Raw genomic sequence first — 20,343 nt, 5'->3', positions numbered from 1 at the left:
CACAGCTCCGAGTTGTAGCAGAAGTCCGAGGTGTACAGGGTGAAGAGAAGAGGGGCCAGCACCGTGCCCTGGGGTGCTCCGGTGCTGCTAATCACAGTGTCAGATGTGATGTCCTTCAGCCTGACATACTGCAGCCTGTCAGTGAGGTAGCTGGAGATCCAGGTGACCAGGCAGGAGTCCACTCGCATCCTGTTCAGTTTGTCCTGAAGCAATAGGGGCTGGATGGTGTTGAAGGCACTCGAGAAGTCCAAGAAGAGGATCCTCACTGTGCCATTTCCCTTATCCAGATGCGAGTGGGCTCAGTGTAGCAGGTAGAGGATGGTGTCTTCCACACCAACACCTGCCCGGTACGCAAACTGCAGACAGTCCTGGGCATGTTGTACCTGGGGTCTGAGGAGGTTGAGGAAGAGCCGCTCCAATGTCTTCATCAGATGTGAAGTGAGTGCCACTGGTCTGAAGTCATTCAGCTCGCTGGGCCGATTCTTTTTGGGAACTGGAATGATACATGATGTCTTCCAGAGGGTGGGCACTCTCCCCAGCTGCAGGCTGAGGTTGAAGATGCATTGGAGTGGTTCAGCAGCACAGGTCTTCAGTAGTTGGGGACACACCTTGTCCGGGCCTGCTGCTTTCCTGGGGTGAAGCTTCCTCAGTTGACCTCTGACCTGGTCTGCAGTAATGCATGGAGGAGTCTGTGTTGAGGTGGGGGAGGAGGGGGCTGCTGTGATGACTGGGGGGAGGTATGTTGAGAGAAGAAGGAGAGATGGCTGCAGTGAGGGAGAGGGTGGGGGGATGTGGGCTGGTTGAACCGATTGAAGAAGTCATTCAACTCGTTCGCCCTCTCCACTGTCCCCTCAACGACTCTGGTCTTTGTATTGTGGCCTGTGATGGTTTTCACACCTTCCCAGACCTCCCTCATGCTGTTCTCCTTCAGCTTCTGCTCCACCTTTCTCCTGTAGCTGTCCTTAGCTTCCCTCACGCAGCGTTTCACCTCTTGCTGTGCTGCTTTCATTGCCTCCCTATCCCTGCTCCTGAAGGCGGCCTTCTTCCTGTTGAGGACAGCTTTGACTTCCTGTGTTACCCATGGCTGTTTTGTTGTTGTTGTTGTCATTCTTCTTCTTCTTCTTCTTCCAGATCACAAAAGCAACAAAGGCAATAACAGCAACACCAAGAGCCACACAACCAGTAATGAAACCAATCTTCCCCCCATCTGATCCTCCATCTGTAAATCAGCATACAGTCTTTATTCTCTGCTGCAACAGTAAATCAGCTTTCACTCTGTAAATCTGGAGTTTTATAGGAAAGTGTTTCTCCGACCTGTCACGATTCGCTGCTCGCTCACAGGCAGCACTAACTCTTTCTCCCAGCTGCTCTGCTGAACCACGCAGGTGTATTTGTGTTTCTGCAGCTCTTCAGCTGGGACTTTCAGAATGCTCCTCTTCTGGAAGCTTACATCCTGGTTGGGTAACGTTTCTCCGTCCTTCTGCACGTCCTCTCCATCCTTCAGGGAAGAAACCTGTAGTGGGTAACAATTCCTTCATATCCTTTTTGCCTAATACTGACAGCTTGGACCATGGTGAGAACAAAGACACAGTATTGTCCTTTAATGAAATGAAAATGTCAACATACTCAGGGCTCTACATTAACGGTAGTCCAACTTGTCCGGAACAAACAGTCGGACTACCATTAATGTAGAGCCCTGAGTGTGTTGACATTTTCATTTCATTAAAGGACAACACTGTGTCTTTGTTCTCACCATGGTCCAAGCTGTCAGTATTAGGAAAAAAGGATATGAAGGAATCGTTTTTGTGCTGCATATGTTGTGTCCAGTAACCTTCACCCTCACACGTCATAATTGGGGTCACCTGACTCATGTTATTCTTGAAGGAAATAAACTGCACTTGATTCACCAGATCAACAGTACTGAACTCTGTGAGCATTGATCCTTGCACAACTGCAGTGTAGAAGAACTGCAGAGACTGCGCGACTGTAAAATAAAGAGCAGTATTTAAATTTCACCAGTATGATGATTTTGCAACATAGGCAACAAACCTTTACTCAGCAGGCCTATGGTTTAAAAAAATAAAAATAAATAAAATGGACACTGATCTATGTATTAACTCCAAAAGTCCAACAAGAAAACCAACATGTACTGATTGTAATAATGTTCTGTATGGAAGGAGTTGGTGGGGTGGACACTGTTCGACAGTAACCCACCCATCAGTAAAGCTAAACATGGAATTGTCAGTAAACCTGCAGAGAGTGCTCTGATTACAAACATGGACACCTCGAACTACAATCCCCAAGGTTCACAGTGCCCCCTGTCTCCTGATTACTGAGTACAGCTGACATACGTTCTCCTATTCACCGCTCTCCCTATTTAAGCCACTCTCACACACCACTTCAGTGTGAAGTATTGTTCTGCTCTATCAGTCCATACTAAGCCTTGTTATTTCTGACTGTCTCTCGATTTCTGACTCTTTGCACTCCCTTTCACGTTTTCGCCCTTTTGTCTTCTCTCTTCTATGTTGTTCGCAATCGCCTAACCCTTGCTAGTTTACAAACCACGATTCTCCTCTCTTGTTTTGGCTTTGTTGAGAGTTTGCTACCTGCCTTCATCTGCACATACATCCATAAATGCCTGCACATTCACGTTCGGCCAGCAACTCCAGGATGCCTGCCGTTGGTGGCTGAGGGCAGATGACCGTGACACCGAGGAATTATCGAGTTGGTGACAGTGGAACAATTCATAGCGCAACTTCTAGAAGGAACGGCAGAGTGGGTCCAGTGTCATCGTCCGGCGTCGCTGGATCAAGCCATCGAGCTGGCAGAGGACTGCGTGGCGGTGGTTCCGATGGCAGGAAGACGTGCTTCCCCTTCTCCTCTTTCCTGTCTCTCTCCCTCTGCTCCCCATCCTCACCCTGTATCTCCACTGCAGAGGTGGGGGCCAGCTCCCCCCCAGCCGGCCAGATGCATCCCTGGTGTCCTTCTGTTTCCCCCTTCCTTGTCTGTCTCTTCTCCCCCCCAGGTGAGTGATGTCCGTAACACCAGTGCAGAGGGAGAGCCTGGGCTGGTGTGCTGGTGCTGCGGGGAGCTGGGAAATCTCCAAAGTCAGTGCGCCGCGATGGAGGTGGGCACGGTGGTCCGGGTCCCCGATGCACCAGAAACCACCCTTGATTGGGTCGGAGTGTATCGCTCCGCTTGTAAGTGTACAAGGGGATACGTATCAGGCCTTAGTGGATTCCTCTGTAACTAGGCCTCAATCCACCAAAGCCTGGTGCAAGGCGAGACATTGGGGAGAACACAAGTGATGAAAGTATTGTGTGTGCATGGGGATGTTCACAACTACCCTTTAGTGTCCGTCCACATTCTATTTCCGGGAGAAAAGCATAGTGTAAAGGCAGCGGTTAATCCTCGTCTCACCCACTCGCTGATTTTGGGGACTGATTGGTCAGGGTTTAAAGAATTAATGGAAAACATAGTAAGAAGTGGGTCCTGCAGTAATACTTCTCGGAAAGATCCCGGTCTAGCATTGGCTCGAGAAGCTGTCACAGAGCCGGCTACATCAGCACCACATAAGGGTAATATGTGGAAGAAGGAGCACCCCGCCCCTCCTCCCTCTCTCGGGGATTCCTTTGAGGATTTCCCATTAGAGCAGTCGTGAGACGAGACTCTGCAACATGAATTTAACCAAGTGAGAGTAATCGATGGTCAAATTCTCCAGTCAAATGCGACACCGGGCTTCCCCTACTTTGCTATTATTAAGGATAGTTTATACCGAGTGACGCAGGACACTCAGACTGGCAAAAAGATAACGCAGTTATTAATCCCAAAGAGCTGTAGGGAACTCATATTCCATGCGGCTCACTTTAATCCCATGGCTGGACACCTAGGGCAGGATAAAACGCTAGCCTGAATAATGTCCCGGGTCTATTGGCCAGGGATTCACGGGTATGCCTGTCAGTGGTGTGTGGCATGCCGCGAATGCCAATTAGTAAATCCCGCGGTCACTCCAAAAGCACCTTTGCGCCCTCTCCCTTTAATCGAGACTCCTTTTGAATCAGGATGGATCTCGTCGGGCCATTAGATCAGTCAGCACAGGGATATCTCTTTACTTTAGTTCTGGTGGACTATGCAACGTGATATCTGGAAGCGGTGCCTCTCCGCAATATCTCAGCATGCAGTATTGTGGAAGCGCTCTTCTGTATTATCTCCCGGGTCGGGATTCCGAAGGAAATCCTGACAGACCAAGGCACTACATTTATGTCACACACACTGCGCAAACTATATGGGTTATTGAGAATTCAGCCTATCTGCACCAGCGTCTATCACCCACAAACGGATGGCTTAGTGGAACGATTTAATCAAACACTCAAAAACTTAATTTGGAAATTCATAAGTGAGGATGCGTGTAATTGGGATAAATGGCTTGAGCCCCTGTTATTTGCAGTTCGAGAGGTCCTACAAGCCTCCACGGGTTTTTCACCATTCGACAAGGGCACGGGAAGTGGGGTGCTGAGGGCGCTGCAGCGCCCTCTACTGGAGTACTGAGGGTGCTGCTCACCCCTACTGAGCAGGGATGAAATGTTTTAAATCATTACTAATTTCACCATCTGAGCAATTTTAAAATATTACACAATGAAATTCATATCAGAATATAAACATAATAATGCATAAAAATGACTGATGTGTATTTAAAATTCGTTTTTATGTAGGCTACATTGTAAGGTCAAAGGTAAAAACTCGTTACTATGAAGATAGCCTAGCATCTACGCCAAAGCATCTGATAATGGCGCAGAAACGGATACATGAGTTTTTCGCACCACATTGACATAAACGGACTGCAGGAGAGATGGTGGCCAGTGAAAATGTCTCAGTGAATTTGTCTACAAACAGTAATACAGCTGTAGATTATGGAACGCCGGGTACCATGCTGCAGCGATGCCAAGGTATCAATCTTAAAGTGCATTATAATGGCATATATATATATATATATATATATATATATATATATATATATATATATACAGTGGGGCAAAAAAGTATTTAGTCAGTCACCAATTGTGCAAGTTCTCCCACTTTAAAAGATGAGAGAGGCCTGTAATTTTCATCATAGGTATACCTCAACTATGAGAGACAAAATGAGAAAAAAAATCCAGAAAATCACATTGTCTGATTTTTAAAGAATTTATTTGCAAATTATGGTGGAAAATAAGTATTTGGTCAATAACAAAAGTTCATCGCAATACTTTGTTATATACCCTTTGTTGGCAAAGACAGAGGTCAAACGTTTTCTGTAAGTCTTCACAAGGTTTTCACACACTGTTGCTGGTATTTTGGCTCATTCCTCCATGCAGATCTCCTCTAGAGCAGTGATGTTTTGGGGCTGTCGCTGGGCAACACAGACTTTCAACTCCCTCCAAAGATTTTCTATGGGGTTGAGATCTGGAGACTGGCTAGGCCACTCCAGGACCTTGAAATGCTTCTTACGAAGCCACTCCTTCATTGCCTGGGCGGTGTGTTTGGGATCATTGTTATGCTGAAAGACCCAGCCATGTTTCATCTTCAATGCCCTTGCTGATGGAAGGAGGTTTTCACTCAAAATCTCACGATACATGGCCCCATTCATCCTTTCCTTTACACGGATCAGTCGTCCTGGTCCCTTTGCAGAAAAACAGCCCCAAAGCATGATGTTTCCACCCCCATGCTTCACAGTAGGTATGGTGTTCTTTGGATGCAGCTCAGCATTCTTTCTCCTCCAAACACAACAAGTTGAGTTTTTACCAAAAAGTTCTATTTTGGTTTCATCTGACCATGACATTCTCCCAATCCTCTTCTGGATCATCCAAATGCTCTCTAGCAAAATTCAGACGGGCCTGGACATGTACTGGCTTAAGCAGGGGGACATGTCTGGCACTGCAGGATTTGAGTCCCTGGCGGCATAGTGTGTTACTGATGGTAGCCTTTGTTACTTTGGTCCCAGCTCTCTGCAGGTCATTCACTAGGTCCCCCTGTGTGGTTCTGGGATTTTTGCTCACCGTTCTTGTGATCATTTTGACCCCACGGGGTGAGATCTTGCGTGGAGCCCCAGATCGAGGGAGATTATCAGTGGTTTTGTATGTCTTCCATTTTCTAATAATTGCTCCCACAGTTGATTTCTTCACACCAAGCTGCTTACCTATTGCAGATTCAGTCTTCCCAGCCTCGTGCAGGTCTACAATTTTGTTTCTGGTGTCCCTTGACAGCTCTTTGGTCTTGGCCATAGTGGAGTTTGGAGTGTGACTGTTTGAGGTTGTGGACAGGTGTCTTTTATACTGATAATGAGTTCAAACAGGTGCCATTAATACAGGTAACGACTGGAGGAGAGAGGAGCCTCTTAAAGAAGAAGTTACAGGTCTGTGAGAGCCAGAAATCTTGCTTGTTTGTAGGTGACCAAATACTTATTTTACCGAGGAATTTACCAATTAATTCATTAAAAATCCTACAATGTGATTTCCTGGATTCTTTCCCCCCATTCTGTCTCTCATAGTTGAAGTGTACCTATGATTAAAATTACAGGCCTCTCTCATCTTTTTAAGTGGGAGAACTTGCACAATTGGTGACTGACTAAATACTTTTTTGCACCACTGTATATATATATATATATATATATATATATATATATATATATATATATATATATATATATATATATATATAAACCCATGACACCCCTGACCTAAAATGTGTTCCTGCGCGCTTGCCATTCGGGTTATTATATGGGCATAAGCCACATGGCATTTTGGACGTGCTACATGAAAATTGGGAGGAGGGACCTTCACCTAGTAAGAATGAAATTAAATACATTCTCGACCTGTGCGCAAAACTCCACACCCTCACTCACTTAACTCAGGAGAATTTGTGGCAGGCACAAGAATGTCAAGTCCGACTTGCGTCAAGTTGCTGTGGCATTAGTGTTGGTAATCCCAAAGAAGGTGGAGCTGGGGCCGGCGGTACAAAAAAAAATTGACATCCCCAGCCACTCCGGTCCCTTTTGGAGACCACCTCTCATCAGCCCAACTCATGGAGGTGGCCCAGTTGCAGAGGGAATTTTCCAATGTGTTCTCGCCCCTTCTCGGCCACACCCACCTCATAGAACACCACAATGAGATGCTCCCGGGGGTAGTGGTGCACAGCCACCCTTACCGCCTGCCCGAACACCAAAAAAGGTGGTCCGGGATGAACTCAAGGCCATGCTCAAAATGGGCATAATCGAGGAGTCCCACAGTGACTGGAACAGCCCAGTGGTCCTGGTTCTCAAGACTGATGGGTCGGTCCAGTTCTGTGTGGACGATAGAAAGGTCAATGCCATGTCTAAATTCAACGCATACCCAATGCCTCACATTGACGAGCTGCTTGATTGATTAGGCACTGCTTATTTTTACTCGACACTGGATTTAACGAAGGGGTATTGGCAGATCCCTTTGACACCTCTATCCCAAGAGAAAACGTCTTTTTCCACACAATTTGGGTGACACCAATTTGTCACAATTCCTTTTGGGTTATTTGGGGCTCCTGCGATGTTTCAGCAGCTCATGGACAGGGTTCTCCATCCTCATGCTGCCTACGCGGCCGTGAACCTCGACAATATCATCATCTATAACAACGATTGGCCACGGGATCTAGAACACCTTAGGACTATTCTAAAGTCGCTGAGGCGTACGGGTCTCACAGCCAACCCGAAAAAGTGTGGAATTGGGCGGGTGGAAGTATGGTATCTGGGTTTCCACTTGGGTCTTGGGCAGGTGCGTCCCCAAATTAACAAGACTGCAGTGATTGCGGCCTGCCCGAAGCCCAAGACCAAAAAGGGGGTGAGACAGTTCCTGGGGCTGGCTGTCTACTATCATAGGTTCATACCTAATTATTCAGACGTCACCAGCCCACTGACTGATCTCACTAAAAATTGAGCACCAGATCCAGTCCAGTGGACAGAGCAATACCAACAGGCTTTCTCGAGGGCAGTGCTTCTCAATTATTTTCTGTTACACCCCCCCCAGGAAGAAGAAAACATTTCGCGCCCCTCCACTCTCCGCCGCAACTATAAATAGTATAATTTGTCTATAAAATTGTTATAAGACTTACTGTATAACAATGGTGTTAGTGGTACTTATAATATAAGTACACCTCTGCATAACATTGTATCCTTATTAACATTAAAGAAAACAAAAAAAGAAAAAAGAAAGAAATATAGATCACATCGGTCTTTCCTCGTTTCCCACCGTAGTCACAGTGAAGCCAAGTGCTACATAAGCTTCGTCATATTTCCTCGTCTTAGCTTTCGGGAGACTGTCGTTTATCTCATTATCTCCGTCTCTCTCCGCCTTTCTTTTCATCCCTGTTAAATATTTTTCCATGGTGTCTCTTGATGGTTTGTTCACTGCACTTCATATCTCCTGCTCTGTGCTGTGTGTACTCAAAAAAACCCTACCCCATAGCGCTAATACTCGCCGCACACACCCTGACAATGAGAGCGCCACTGCCACCTACTGTAGTGGATGTGCAATTACATTTTATTCTAGTACAGCAAAAGAATGTTCCCTGGGGTCACATGTGCCCCCCCGGCATCGTACTATTTGAGAAGGACTGCTCTAGGGTAAAGGCTGCACTGTATGGGGGGCCACTTTTATACTCCCCTGACTTTTCTCTCCCCTTTATTTTACAGATAGATGCATCAGACAGGGGGCTGGGGGCCATTCTCTCCCAGAAGGTGGAGGGGGAGGAACGTCCTGTGCTGTACATTAGCTGAAAGTTGTCAATGCGTGAAAGCAAGTACAGCATGATAGAGAAAGCGTGCCTGTCTATCAAGTGGGTAGTCCTTGTCCTCTGGTACTACCTACTGGGATGGCCTTTCACCCTCTGTTTGGACCACATGCCCCTCCAGTGGCTCCACTGTATGAAGGATGCCAACGCGCGGATCACCTGTTGGTATCTCGCCCTCCAGCTGTTCAAATTCGAGGTGGTCCACAGGATGGGGGTGCAGATGGTGGTGTTGAACTTCCTGTCCCATTGGGGGGGGGAGTCCGCTGCAGGTTGGATGGCTCCCTGGCCTGAGTCGGGTGGTGGGGGTATGTGGCAGTGGGGGCGTGGCCGAGTGTTGTTTAGTGAATGGAGGGCGGAGTCGGGGAAGGTGAGTGGCCAAATCACTACACCTGTTGTCAATTAACATGTGTCTGTGTATGTCTCTTGCAGTGACGGTGCTGTATAAATGGAGTAGGAGAGCAGAGGAGTGGTGGTTGGGACCAGAGCACGATGGTGTGTGTGTCTGTGTGTGCGTGATTGTCCCAGTTATAAAAGTGTCGTGCTGAAAAGCCAAATAAATGTATATTTAAGCACTAACAACCGCCTGCTGTACTTCTGTGCTCCACCCACATCAGGGCAGCTTCCACAGGTGTATATACCCACTCTCCCAAAAGGAGCATGCAGTGATGGAAGAATACATTCAAGAAGCCCTCAAGTAGGGTTATAGCTGCTCTTCCAGATCTCCAGCATCTGCAAGTTTCTTCTTTGTGGAGAAATGGGGCGGTGGCCTCCAGCCATGCATTGACTATAGAGGACTGAATCAGGTGTCTGTCAAGAACCCATATCCACTTCCTCTTGTCCTGGCAGCCTTGGAGCAATTCAGGTCAGCCAAGATCTTCTCGAAACTCAACCTATGCAGTGCCTACAACCTTATCAGAATCAAAAGGGGTGATGAGTGGAAAACTGCCTTCAGCACTACTGCCGGCCATTTTGAGTACTGGGTAATGCCGTATGGCCTTTCTTCAGTGCCTAGCGTGTTCCAATGCCTGATTAACGACATTCTATGGGACATGCTAGGTAAATACACCATTGCTTATATTGACAATATCCTCATCTACTCCCCAGATGAAGCAAGTCACAAGGATCACGTTTGAGCAGTTCTCAATCGCCTGCTCCAGAACTACCTCTACACCAAGGCTGAGAAGTGTGAGTTCTACCACAAACGTATCTCCTTCTTAGGATATGTCATCAGTGCCGAAGGAGTTAGCATGGACTCATCCAAGGTCTCAGCGGTCACTTCTTGGCCCACACCCACGTCCATAAAGGACCTCCAATGTTTCTTGGGTTTCACAAACTTCTATCAACAGCTCATCAGGGGTTTCAGCACGATTGCCACACCTTTGACTGCTTTGCTCAAGAAAGGACCCAAATGGCTCCAATGGAACCCCGCGGCAGAAGAAGCCTTCAACTGCTGGAAACAAGCCTTCACCTCTGTTCCAGTGCTACAGCACCCTGACCCATCTAAACCTTTCATTCTTGAGGTAGACGCATCTGATACCAGAGTAGGGGTCATTCTGTCTCAACATTTCGGGGAGAAACAGAAAACCCATCCTGTAGCCTTCTTCTCCAGAAAGCTCTCATGTGCAGAAAGAAATTATGACATAGGTAACAGAGAGCTCCTCGCCATTAAGCTAGCCCTGGAAGAGTGGCAACACTGGTAAGAGGGAGCCATGCACCCATTCATCATTCTCATGGATCACAAGAACCTGGAGTATCTTAAGAAGGCAAAGAGGTTAAACCCTTGCCATACATGCAGTACAGCTATGGAACCAACTCCCAGAGGACATCAAAAATGCTCCTGCTGTTGGCAGCTTCAAATCTAGACTAAAGACCAAGCTGTTTTCAGATGCTTTCTGCTAACTGATAAGTATCATCATCTTTACATGTTTTAAACTTTACTTAACTTTTACAGTCTTTGCATGTTTTAAACTTTACTTAACTTTTATTCCATTTTATTCTGCTGTTTTTACTGAACTTTTATTTCATTTTATTACTTTATTTCTACTATTGTTTAATTCTTATATTATTTTTATTTTTCTCTCTTCTTCCCCCTTTATTTTATGTAATTTTATTTTCTATTGTTTACTGTTTTGCCTTTACCTCTGTAAAGCACATTGAAATGCCACTGTGTATGAAATGCGCTATATAAATAAACTTGCCTTGCCTTGCCAGGCCAGGTGGGCACTCTTTTTCACACGTTTTGACTTCACCATATCATTTCGTCCAGGCTCCAAGAACTCCAAGGCCAATGCCCTATCTCGTATCTTTGCTCTGCCTCACCAGAGCCCAGCCACACACTCGAGTCTTCCACAACAATGCTTCTTACAGTCAATCACCTGGGACCTCAATAAGGAGAAGAGGGATTCACAACCCCAGACTTTACCCAGCAATCTTCCACCAGGGCTACTACATGTTCCAAAACGCAAACTCATAACTTGGGCTCATTCATCTCCCCCCACTGGACACCCCGGCAGTCAGCACACTTATCAATTGCTGAGAAAAAAGTATTAGTGGGGGAACATGCTCATGGAAATCAACCATTTCATCACCTCATGCTCTGTCTGTGCCCAAGTGAAAGTGCCAAGAACCCTGCCAACAGGCAAGCTCCATCCCCTCCCTGTACCTCAGAGACCCTGGTCCCACATCACCATCAATTTCGTCACCGATCTCCCTCCCTCTCAAGGCAATACCATGATCATGGTAACGATCGACTGCTTCTCCAAAGCCCTCAAACTCATCCTGTTGCCAGGCATCCCCAGAGCATCACAAATGACTGAACTACTATTTCAGCAAGTCTTCAAGTATTATGGCATCCCTGAGGACATTGTCAGTGACCGGGGCTCTCAGTTCACCTCACACTTCTGGACATGCTTCATGGACAAACTGGGGGTGTCAGTAAGTCTCACGTCAGGGTATCATCCCCAGTCCAATGGCCAGGTAGAAAGAGCTAATCAAGAAATCAGCTGTTTCTTAAGGATATTCTGCATGCGTAATCGTGGGATTTGGCACGCTTCCTCCCATGGGCCAAGTATGCACAGAACTTTTAACAGAACTCAGACACTCCGCAACTCAGCTAACACCATTTCAGTGCATACTCAGCTACCAGCTACCCTTCTTCCCCTGGGATGACATGCCAAGCCAGGCACAAGCTGTTGAGGATTGGTTTTCACACATCCAGACAATATGGGAGGAGGTATACCAACGTCTCGAAACCGTCAATGTAAGGAATATTCAGACAAACACTGGGCAGACAATCCTAACTTTTCCCTAGGTGACAGAGTATGGGTAGCAACTAAGAACCTAAGAGAACCCAACACCTGCAAAAAACTTCAGCCACGATATATCGGACCATTCAAGGTGATTGGTCGCATAATTGAGGTCTCGTATCATCTGGAACTCCCCCCCCCCCACACACACAGCAGATTAGCACCAACATTTCATGTCTCCAGTCTAAAACCTGCCATTCCAGGCCACCTGGCTGAGAACACACTGGTTCAGGATCACCCAGCTCTCGACATAGAGGGCGAACCCATCTACCAGGTAAACAAGATCCTCAACTCTAGACAAAGAAGAGGGCAAGTCAAATGGCCCAGAAGAACAGAGCTGGGTTGCCGCCAAGGACATACTAGACCCAGTCCTCAAGCAAGAATTCCACACACTTCATTCCAAAAAACCAGCACCCAGAGGTAAGGGGTGTCCCAGGAAGAATGTAGCTCCCAGAAGGAGCTCCTTGGGGTGGTTCTGTCAGTAAACCTGCAGAGAGCACTCTGACTACAAACATGGACACCTCGAACTACAATCCCCAAGGTTCACAGCGCCCTCTGTCTCCTGATTACTGAGTACAGCTGATGTGCAATCTCCTATTCACCACTCTCCCTACTTAAGTCACTCTCACACACCACTTCAGTGCAAAGTATTGTTCTGCTCTATCAGTCCATACCAAGCCTTGTTATTTCTGACTGTCTCTCAATTTCTGACTCTTTGCACTCCCTTTCATGTTTTTGCCCTTTTGTCTTCTTTCTTCTATGTTGTTCGCTGATCATCTGACCCTCACTAGTTTACAGACCATGATTCCTGTCTCTCGTTTTGACTTTGTTGACAGTTTACTTCCCGATTGTTGGGTCAAATTTTATTATATGTAGATTATGATCAGAATATGAATCAGAATCAGTAGATTAAATCAGGATATATGTAGACATATGTAAGTTTTTTTTTTTTAATTTGTTTATTGGGCAACGGCAAAGACACAACAAAAGAACACATGCATATAGCCCACTTGTTTTTTTTTTTCCCAACAATGAAGAAACCCCCCCCACACACACACACACCCCTCCCACACACATAAAAGAAAAGGGGGAAAAAAGAAAAAGGGAAATAAAAAACAAAGAAGAAAAGAAACTTACAATCCAAAAAAACAACAACAATGATTTAAAAAAAAAAAAAAAAGCCTCAGGCCTGTGCCCCCTCTGGCTCAACCTCCGTGGTATCTATAATCGATAGAAGGGGGTCCCAAGTCCTGCCAAAACGGCTTAGTGAACCCTTGGCAGAGAACCTGATCCTTTCCAGCTTCAAAGCAAACAAAACCTCCCTGATCCATCTACTGAAAGTAGGGGGTTCAGTACATTTCCATTTAAGTAAGATCAGACGCCTTGCCAGCAGGGAGCAGAAGGCCATACAGTGCTGGGCCTCACTGGAGAAAGGTTTGGATTGAAGGATTCCAAAAAGAGCTGGAAGGGGATGAGGTTCACCCCCAGTGTCATAGGCACTGTGGAGGGTCGCAAATATCTCAGACCAAAAAGTTCTCAATTTAGGGCATGACCAAAACATATGCATGAGATCAGCTGGAGACTGGTTGCATCTATTGCAGGAGTCTGCAACATTGGGGTAGAATTTTGACAATCTGTGATTCGTATAGTAGGTCCTATGTATTAATTTGCATTGGATTAGCCCATGTCGTGCACAGATAGATGAGTCATGTACCAGTCTTAGTATATTAGCCCACTGGTCCTCCTCAAAGGTTAGGCCTAGATCTTGTTCCCATAGATTTTTCGTTTGTTGGGGGAAAACAGAGGTAATGGAGTCCAATGCCCTAAAAATATGTGAAATAGTTGCTCGCTGATTGGGGTCTATCAAGAAGAGTTCATCCAATAAGGTTTGTGTAGGAAGAGTTGGGAAGTCAGGGTAATTTTTCTGAACAAAGTCCCTGATTTGAAAAAAAACGAAAAAGGTGTGAGGGGGAAAGCTTAAACTTGGTTGACAAGCTAGTGAAGGACATGAAAATGCCACCATCATAAAGATCATTAATTGAAACTATGCCCCTCTCAAACCACAACTTAAAGGCAGAGTCCATAATAGATGGTTTAAAGTTATGGTTACTTAGTATTGGTGCATGGATTGAGCAATCTTTCAAGCCAAAGTGTCTCCTAAATTGTGACCAGATTTTGAGCGACTGTTTGACTACTGGATTTGAGCTTGCCTCAGTTGTTGACAAGGTAAGAGGAGAGCACAGCCATGCCCTCAGGGAGGACTGAGACGAAGACAGTTCCATTCTCACCCATGCAGGCTGGTTGGTCATGGATGTATCAGTCCAGTATAACAGTTTATGAATATTGGCTGCCCAGTAATAGTGTAGGAAATTGGGGAGAGCAAGACCCCCCATTCTTTTAGGAAGTTGCAATATTTTTTTCCGTATTCGTACAGGTTTACTGGCCCAAAGAAACTTAGACACTGACTTGTCTAGTTTATCAAAAAACCTTTTGGAAATTAGTACAGGAATGTGTTGAAAAAGGTAGAGAAACTTAGGCAATACAGTCATCTTAATAAGGTTCACCCTGCCAGCCAGTGACAAGGGTAAAGTGGACCACCTGGCGAAGTCCTCCTCGACCTTACTAAGCAAGGGAGCAAAGTTTTTATTGAAAGTGTCTGTCAGGGTCGTGGCTATGGTTATGCCTAAATATTTAAAGCTATTGCCTGCCCTTCTAAAGGGAGCTATGGTGTCAGGAAGAACCCCAACCAGCTTGTTTAAAGCAAATAATTCACTTTTCCCAAAATTGAGTTTATAGCCAGAAAGTTGGCCAAACTGTTTTAAAATGTCTAAGGCGACTGGGAGTGATGTGGATGGGTTGGAGACATAAAGAAGCAAATCATCGGCATACAGGGATAGTTTATGTTCAGTGTTGTGACGAAGGATGCCCTGGAATCCTGGTTCAGATCTCAACCAGATTGCCAATGGTTCAATAGCTATGGCAAACAATAAGGGGGATAGTGGACAACCCTGTCTTGTGCCACGGTGGAGATGAAAAGGAGGTGAAAGTATATTGTTTGTTTGCACAGATGCAACTGGGGACGAATATAGCAGTTTCACCCATGAAATGAAGCCAGAGCCCAACCCAAATCTATCCATTACCTCAAACAGGAAGTCCCATTCTACCCTGTCAAAAGCCTTTTCCGCGTCTAGCGACACCACCACCTCTGGGACGTCGGGGTTGGGGGTGTTAAGTATGTTGAAAAGCCTTCTAGTATTGTGAAATGAGTGTCTGCCTAGCATAAAACCTGTTTGATCTGGTGAAATAATATTTGGTAAAATCTGCTGGAGACGAAGGGATAGAAGTTTAGCTAGTATTTTGTAATCAACATTTAATAGTGATATTGGTCTGAAACTACTACAAAGTAACGGGTCCTTATCCTTCTTTAACAAAAGAGAAATGGTGGCATTGTTCAAAGTTGGTGGTAGACAGCCAGCAGACAGTGCTTCATTATATACATCACTTAAAATTTTAGAGAGAAGTGGGGAAAACTCCTTGTAGAATTCTACTGTGAATCCGTCTGGACCCGGTGATTTACCACTTTGCAAGGCTCTGATAGCACTGGCAAACTCAGTTGGAGATGTTGGATTAGCTAAATGTTGTACCCACTCCTTGTCTATTGTGGGAAATACAATGTTGTTGAGTAAGTCGTGTGTGGCAGTTTGATGGTGGTCAGATGTATAGAGGTCAGTATAAAATTTTGTAAATGTCTCGTTTATACTTTTTGGGTCAGTAAGGGTAACACCAGTTGGTGATTTTATGCTAGGAATTAGCCTAGAGGCAGCAGCAGCTCTAGATTGCTGGGCAAGGAGTTTGCCTGCCTTGTCCCCTGATTCAAAGAATTTTTGCTGAGACTTGAGCAACTGCCGTTCCGCTTCATTGGTGGTTAAAAGGGCTAGCTCAGAATTAAGTTGTAGCCGTTTTTTGTAGAGTGCAGGATCAGGGTTTGTACAGTAATTATCATCAACTTCCTGGATCATTCGTTCTAGCTCTGACTGTCTCCTCGCATCCACTTTTTTATAATAAGATGAGTAAGAAATTACAAGGCCCCTCGTGTAAGCCTTATAGGTCTCCCATAGGGTGCCCCTTGACATCTCTGGAGTATCATTAATTGTGAAAAACAATTGAGAGTTGGTCTTTATAGACTCAACAAAGAAGTCGTTAGCTAGTAGACTTGAGCTAAATCTCCATGAGTTTAGTGGGCGTCTGTAAGTGGGAAAATGTATGTCTAGAGAAATGGGAGCATGGTCTGAAATTATAATACTATGGTAGTCACATATGCGTATATTAGACAGTAATCTGTTATCTAGGAGAAAGAAGTCTATCCTAGAATAGGAATGATGGACAGGTGAGAAAAAGGAGAAGGATTTTTTGTCTGGAAATTTGAACCGCCATGGATCTGAAAAACCCAGCTGTGATGCTGTGGATGAAAGTTGTTTGGCAGACTTTGTAAGGGAGTATGGTCTGGTTGATGATCTGTCTAAAGTAGGATGCTGGACAAAATTGAAATCTCCTCCTATGATTATGTGATAATTTTCAATATTGGGCATTGAGGTGAAAAACCTAGATATGAATTGAGCATCATCCCAATTTGGTGCGTAGACGCTAGCCAAAATGACTGGGGTGTTGCACAGCTGCCCTGACACTATAACGAACCTACCAAATGAATCAGCGACCAATTTTTCTAGCTGAAAGGGAATGTGGTTTTGAATCAAAATTGCAGCCCCTCTAGACCGATCACTAAACTTAGAGTGAAATAGATGGTTGAATTTGCCCCTTTTAATGCACAGAGTTTCCCCAATGCGCAGGTGTGTTTCCTGTAGGAAGACCACCTCCCCTCCCAGCCCCTGAACATGAGTCATAATCTTATTTATTTTTATTGCATGGTTTGCCCCTTTGACGTTCCATGATATGAATCTAATATTATTCACTGACTTCCTATTATCCATGCAGGTTGAGAACTCAGCATGAAGTATGCATTATATACCATGGCATTAATGAGTATGAGGAGTAAGCACAGGAGGAGGCACAGTATCCGAGGAAAAAAAAACAAAAAAAACAAACAAACAAAAAAAACCCTGACCCTACCCCCAGTCCTAACCCATCCCCGTTGTCCCTTAACACCCAACACACATCTGTGCAGTTTCGCTTAGAAAAATTATTCCGGGGCACTATTCCACTCTCCTCTGCCCCACCACACAGCAATTAAAAGGTAATTAAAAAAAAAAAGGGTTTAGACCATTCTACACCGCATAACATTAAGATGATAAAATAGACTAGGCAACAACAGTAGCCTAACTCCAAAGAAACACAGAACAGATTAGGCTAAACTACTATCTAGTTTAGCCTACATTACATGGCTTCAATACACAATTAAACTCAGCCAACAAAATGACCCAACCATGGGTCAGCAGTCAGTTCAGGTTGTCGCTGTGCCACTCAGTAGAATACAGTGGAAGTGAGTGAAATGAGCGTCACCAGGGACCATCCATTTCACAGAACATAGGCATAGTGGAAATAAGTTAAATGAGTGTCACCCGGCTTTGTCCATTTCACAGAGAAAAGGCGCAGCAGCAAATCATCAACTCCGCTGGGTCGTGACTTGAATCAGACCCCCACATTGGACCTGGGCTCCTCGTAGGTTGCCAGGAAGCCCTCCGCTACTGTCACCGACTCTAAATGCTGTCTCTCTCCATCCCCCACCTTGATGAACAACCGCGCTGGGTACCGTAGTGTGGGTTTTAACTGAAGGTTGTAGAGTCGCTGCATCACATCCTTGTATTTCGCTCGTTGTGCGAGAACGGCGGGGGGAAAATCTTCATAGATATGTATCGGCTTGCCATCGTATGTCAACTTGCCTCGCCTCTCTCTGGCAGCGCGGATTACTGCTTCCTTAACTTGAAACCTACTGAAACACATGACGACAGCTCTAGGTGGATCTTTCTTAGCTGGTTTTTGACGGAGCGTACGATGGGCTCTTTCCAACTCGGGGGGGGTAGGCAGTATGTCTTCCCCGAGCACCTCAAACAACAGATTGGAAAAGAATGCAGTTGGTCTCGTACCTTCAATGGACTCGGGAATCCCCACGACACGAATGTTGTTCCTTCTGCTTCTGCCTTCTAAGTCGGCAACTTTGGCTTTCAGCGCAGCATTCTCTCGGGTCCAGGAATCGACCTGCGCCTCCAAAACTTGCAGGCTAGTCAACCCAGCTTCCACATCAGAGAGTCGCTGTTCGTGACTGTTAACTGTAGCCTGAATCGCATCCGCCCTCTCCTCTACGGCAGTTATTTTCCTGTCGAGCCTTGCAGCTATGGCGTCTATCTTTGCCGTCAGTGAATCCGGCCCTGTCAGTAACTCTAGCATGTCAGTTCTCATTTGTGCTATCATGCTAGCAAGCATGGCGTTGTCGGGGACAGAAGCAGAATCCCCTTTCTTGTCCGATTTTGTGGCTTTCTTCTCCGATTTTGAAGCCATTCTGGTCAGCGATATAGGAAGACCACGTTCAAATCACCAAAGTCATCAAACACAGGAAAAAAAACTGCGAGTAGACGGCCAAATAATCACCGTGTGGTGGGAGCACTCGACACGCACGTCCTACCACATCTTACACCAACCGGAACCCCCCCAGACATATGTAAGTTTAATCCTTAGCTTATTCTGTGTCAAAATTATAGTTGAAACGACCTTAGTCTGGCTGGACATTGTTTGGGAACATTTTGTTTATGAATGTGTATTTTGAACAGAGAAGTGTCTGAAGGTCTGTTTTCGTGTTAGATCGACTCCGAAATGGTAGAATTAAAGTTCATGATCATGCTAATTCATTCAGTTGAACCTTAGGTCATGGCTTCATAAAAGCTATGAAATATACTGAAATATATTGAAATATACTATGGTAGTGATTAATGTTAGCTTGATAGATCCCGTAATTAATGAATGCATTCTGTGATTAATGTTAGTTTTATAGTTCTAGATTAGTTTCATAATGACATTATAATTACAATTAAGATCTTATGATTCTAAGGATTTTTAGCTTAAAAGCATTAACCTAGTTTAATCCTGTTAGTTGTTTAATTGTTCTCTCTCTTTCAGACATATTCTCATTATTCTTGTGGTTAAGTTGTTCTTATTTTTTATGTTTATTTTCTTATAACATTCCTTGTTTTAGCATTATTATTAGACATACTGTTATTTGTTATTTTACTTATGTTGATGGAATCAAGATGTAATTTACTGACACACATTCATGTGTTAAGAATTATTCATGTTAATTATTAAGACATAATTAAGATCCTTTCTGTGCAAACTAGTGTCTCTGACCTCCTCAGAGGAGACATTATCTATGTTTAACATTCCATACTATTTCCATGAAAATCAGACATAATAAGCCAGAACTCTGAACCTTACTGTCAGCAAAAAATATGTTACTATATTATGATTGATTCAAGATCATTACACACTTCCACATAGACACACACCCATCATACACACACACACACACATGAAGACAAAACATAAACACAGAAACACTATAAGACGTTTCCAAAGATGTTTTCATTTTGACGAAGTGACTGTGAATAAACTGACATGTGAAGCCTCTCTGGGTTTTCCATTGTCTGTTTTTGAGCTGTTGATTCGTCCTCGGGCCCGAGAGAAAGGCGAAGCACGAAGGAATCCAGGGTCTCTTTCTGGGTGAACCCAACAATTTGGTGTCAGAAGTGGGATACTGCCAACCAGGTGAGTAAATTATTTTAAATTTAATTTATATTGATTGGTTGCCGCCTGGTTGGTAGTAATTTCAAAAAAAAAAAAAAGAGACCCATTATAATTCAGGTTGGTAAATCCTCGTGTGGAGGCACGGGAAGTGAGGAACCTCATAGACTTTTTTTAGAGATTAGATTAGACTTTTAGATTATTGTTAAATTAGACTATTAGATTATTAGACTCTTGGGGACTACGGGACAAGACGGGGCTGGTAGAGCCACGGGATTGGACTGGTAAACCTCGTAATTTGTTTACGGGACGGTGAGCCTCGTGAAGACACTCCACGGGGGAGAGCTGTCACGAGAAGAGCGCGCTTTTAATCTTTGATTCCTTCGTGCAGCCATGGGGTGTAGTTGTAGTAAGGAGGTACTCAGACCCGATTCTGAAGACACTCCACGGGATTGGATGAATCGATGTGATTTGGAACGCTATACTGCTCCTT

General features: G+C 44.9%; 2 protein-coding genes across 2 annotated transcripts in view; both read right to left on the bottom strand.

Annotated features, from left to right (window-relative positions):
* LOC132872905 (class I histocompatibility antigen, Gogo-B*0201 alpha chain-like) overlaps positions 1-20,343 on the bottom strand; it is a 68,181-nt gene that overhangs the window by 1,339 nt on the left and 46,499 nt on the right. The window lies entirely within an intron of this gene.
* LOC132872888 (H-2 class I histocompatibility antigen, Q9 alpha chain-like) overlaps positions 1,149-20,343 on the bottom strand; it is a gene marked incomplete at its 3' end in the record, with an annotated part of 281,775 nt that continues 262,580 nt past the window's right edge. Inside the window, exon 5 of the mRNA XM_060908005.1 lies at positions 1,149-1,219. Coding sequence (XP_060763988.1) covers positions 1,149-1,219 — 71 coding nt within the window. The remainder of the gene's footprint in view (positions 1,220-20,343) is intronic.

This window comes from Neoarius graeffei, chromosome 24 (genome assembly GCF_027579695.1).
Source record: "Neoarius graeffei isolate fNeoGra1 chromosome 24, fNeoGra1.pri, whole genome shotgun sequence".
Taxonomy (NCBI): domain Eukaryota; kingdom Metazoa; phylum Chordata; class Actinopteri; order Siluriformes; family Ariidae; genus Neoarius; species Neoarius graeffei.
Note: the sequence above shows the minus strand (reverse complement) of the source record. Positions and strands in the feature narration are given on the sequence as shown.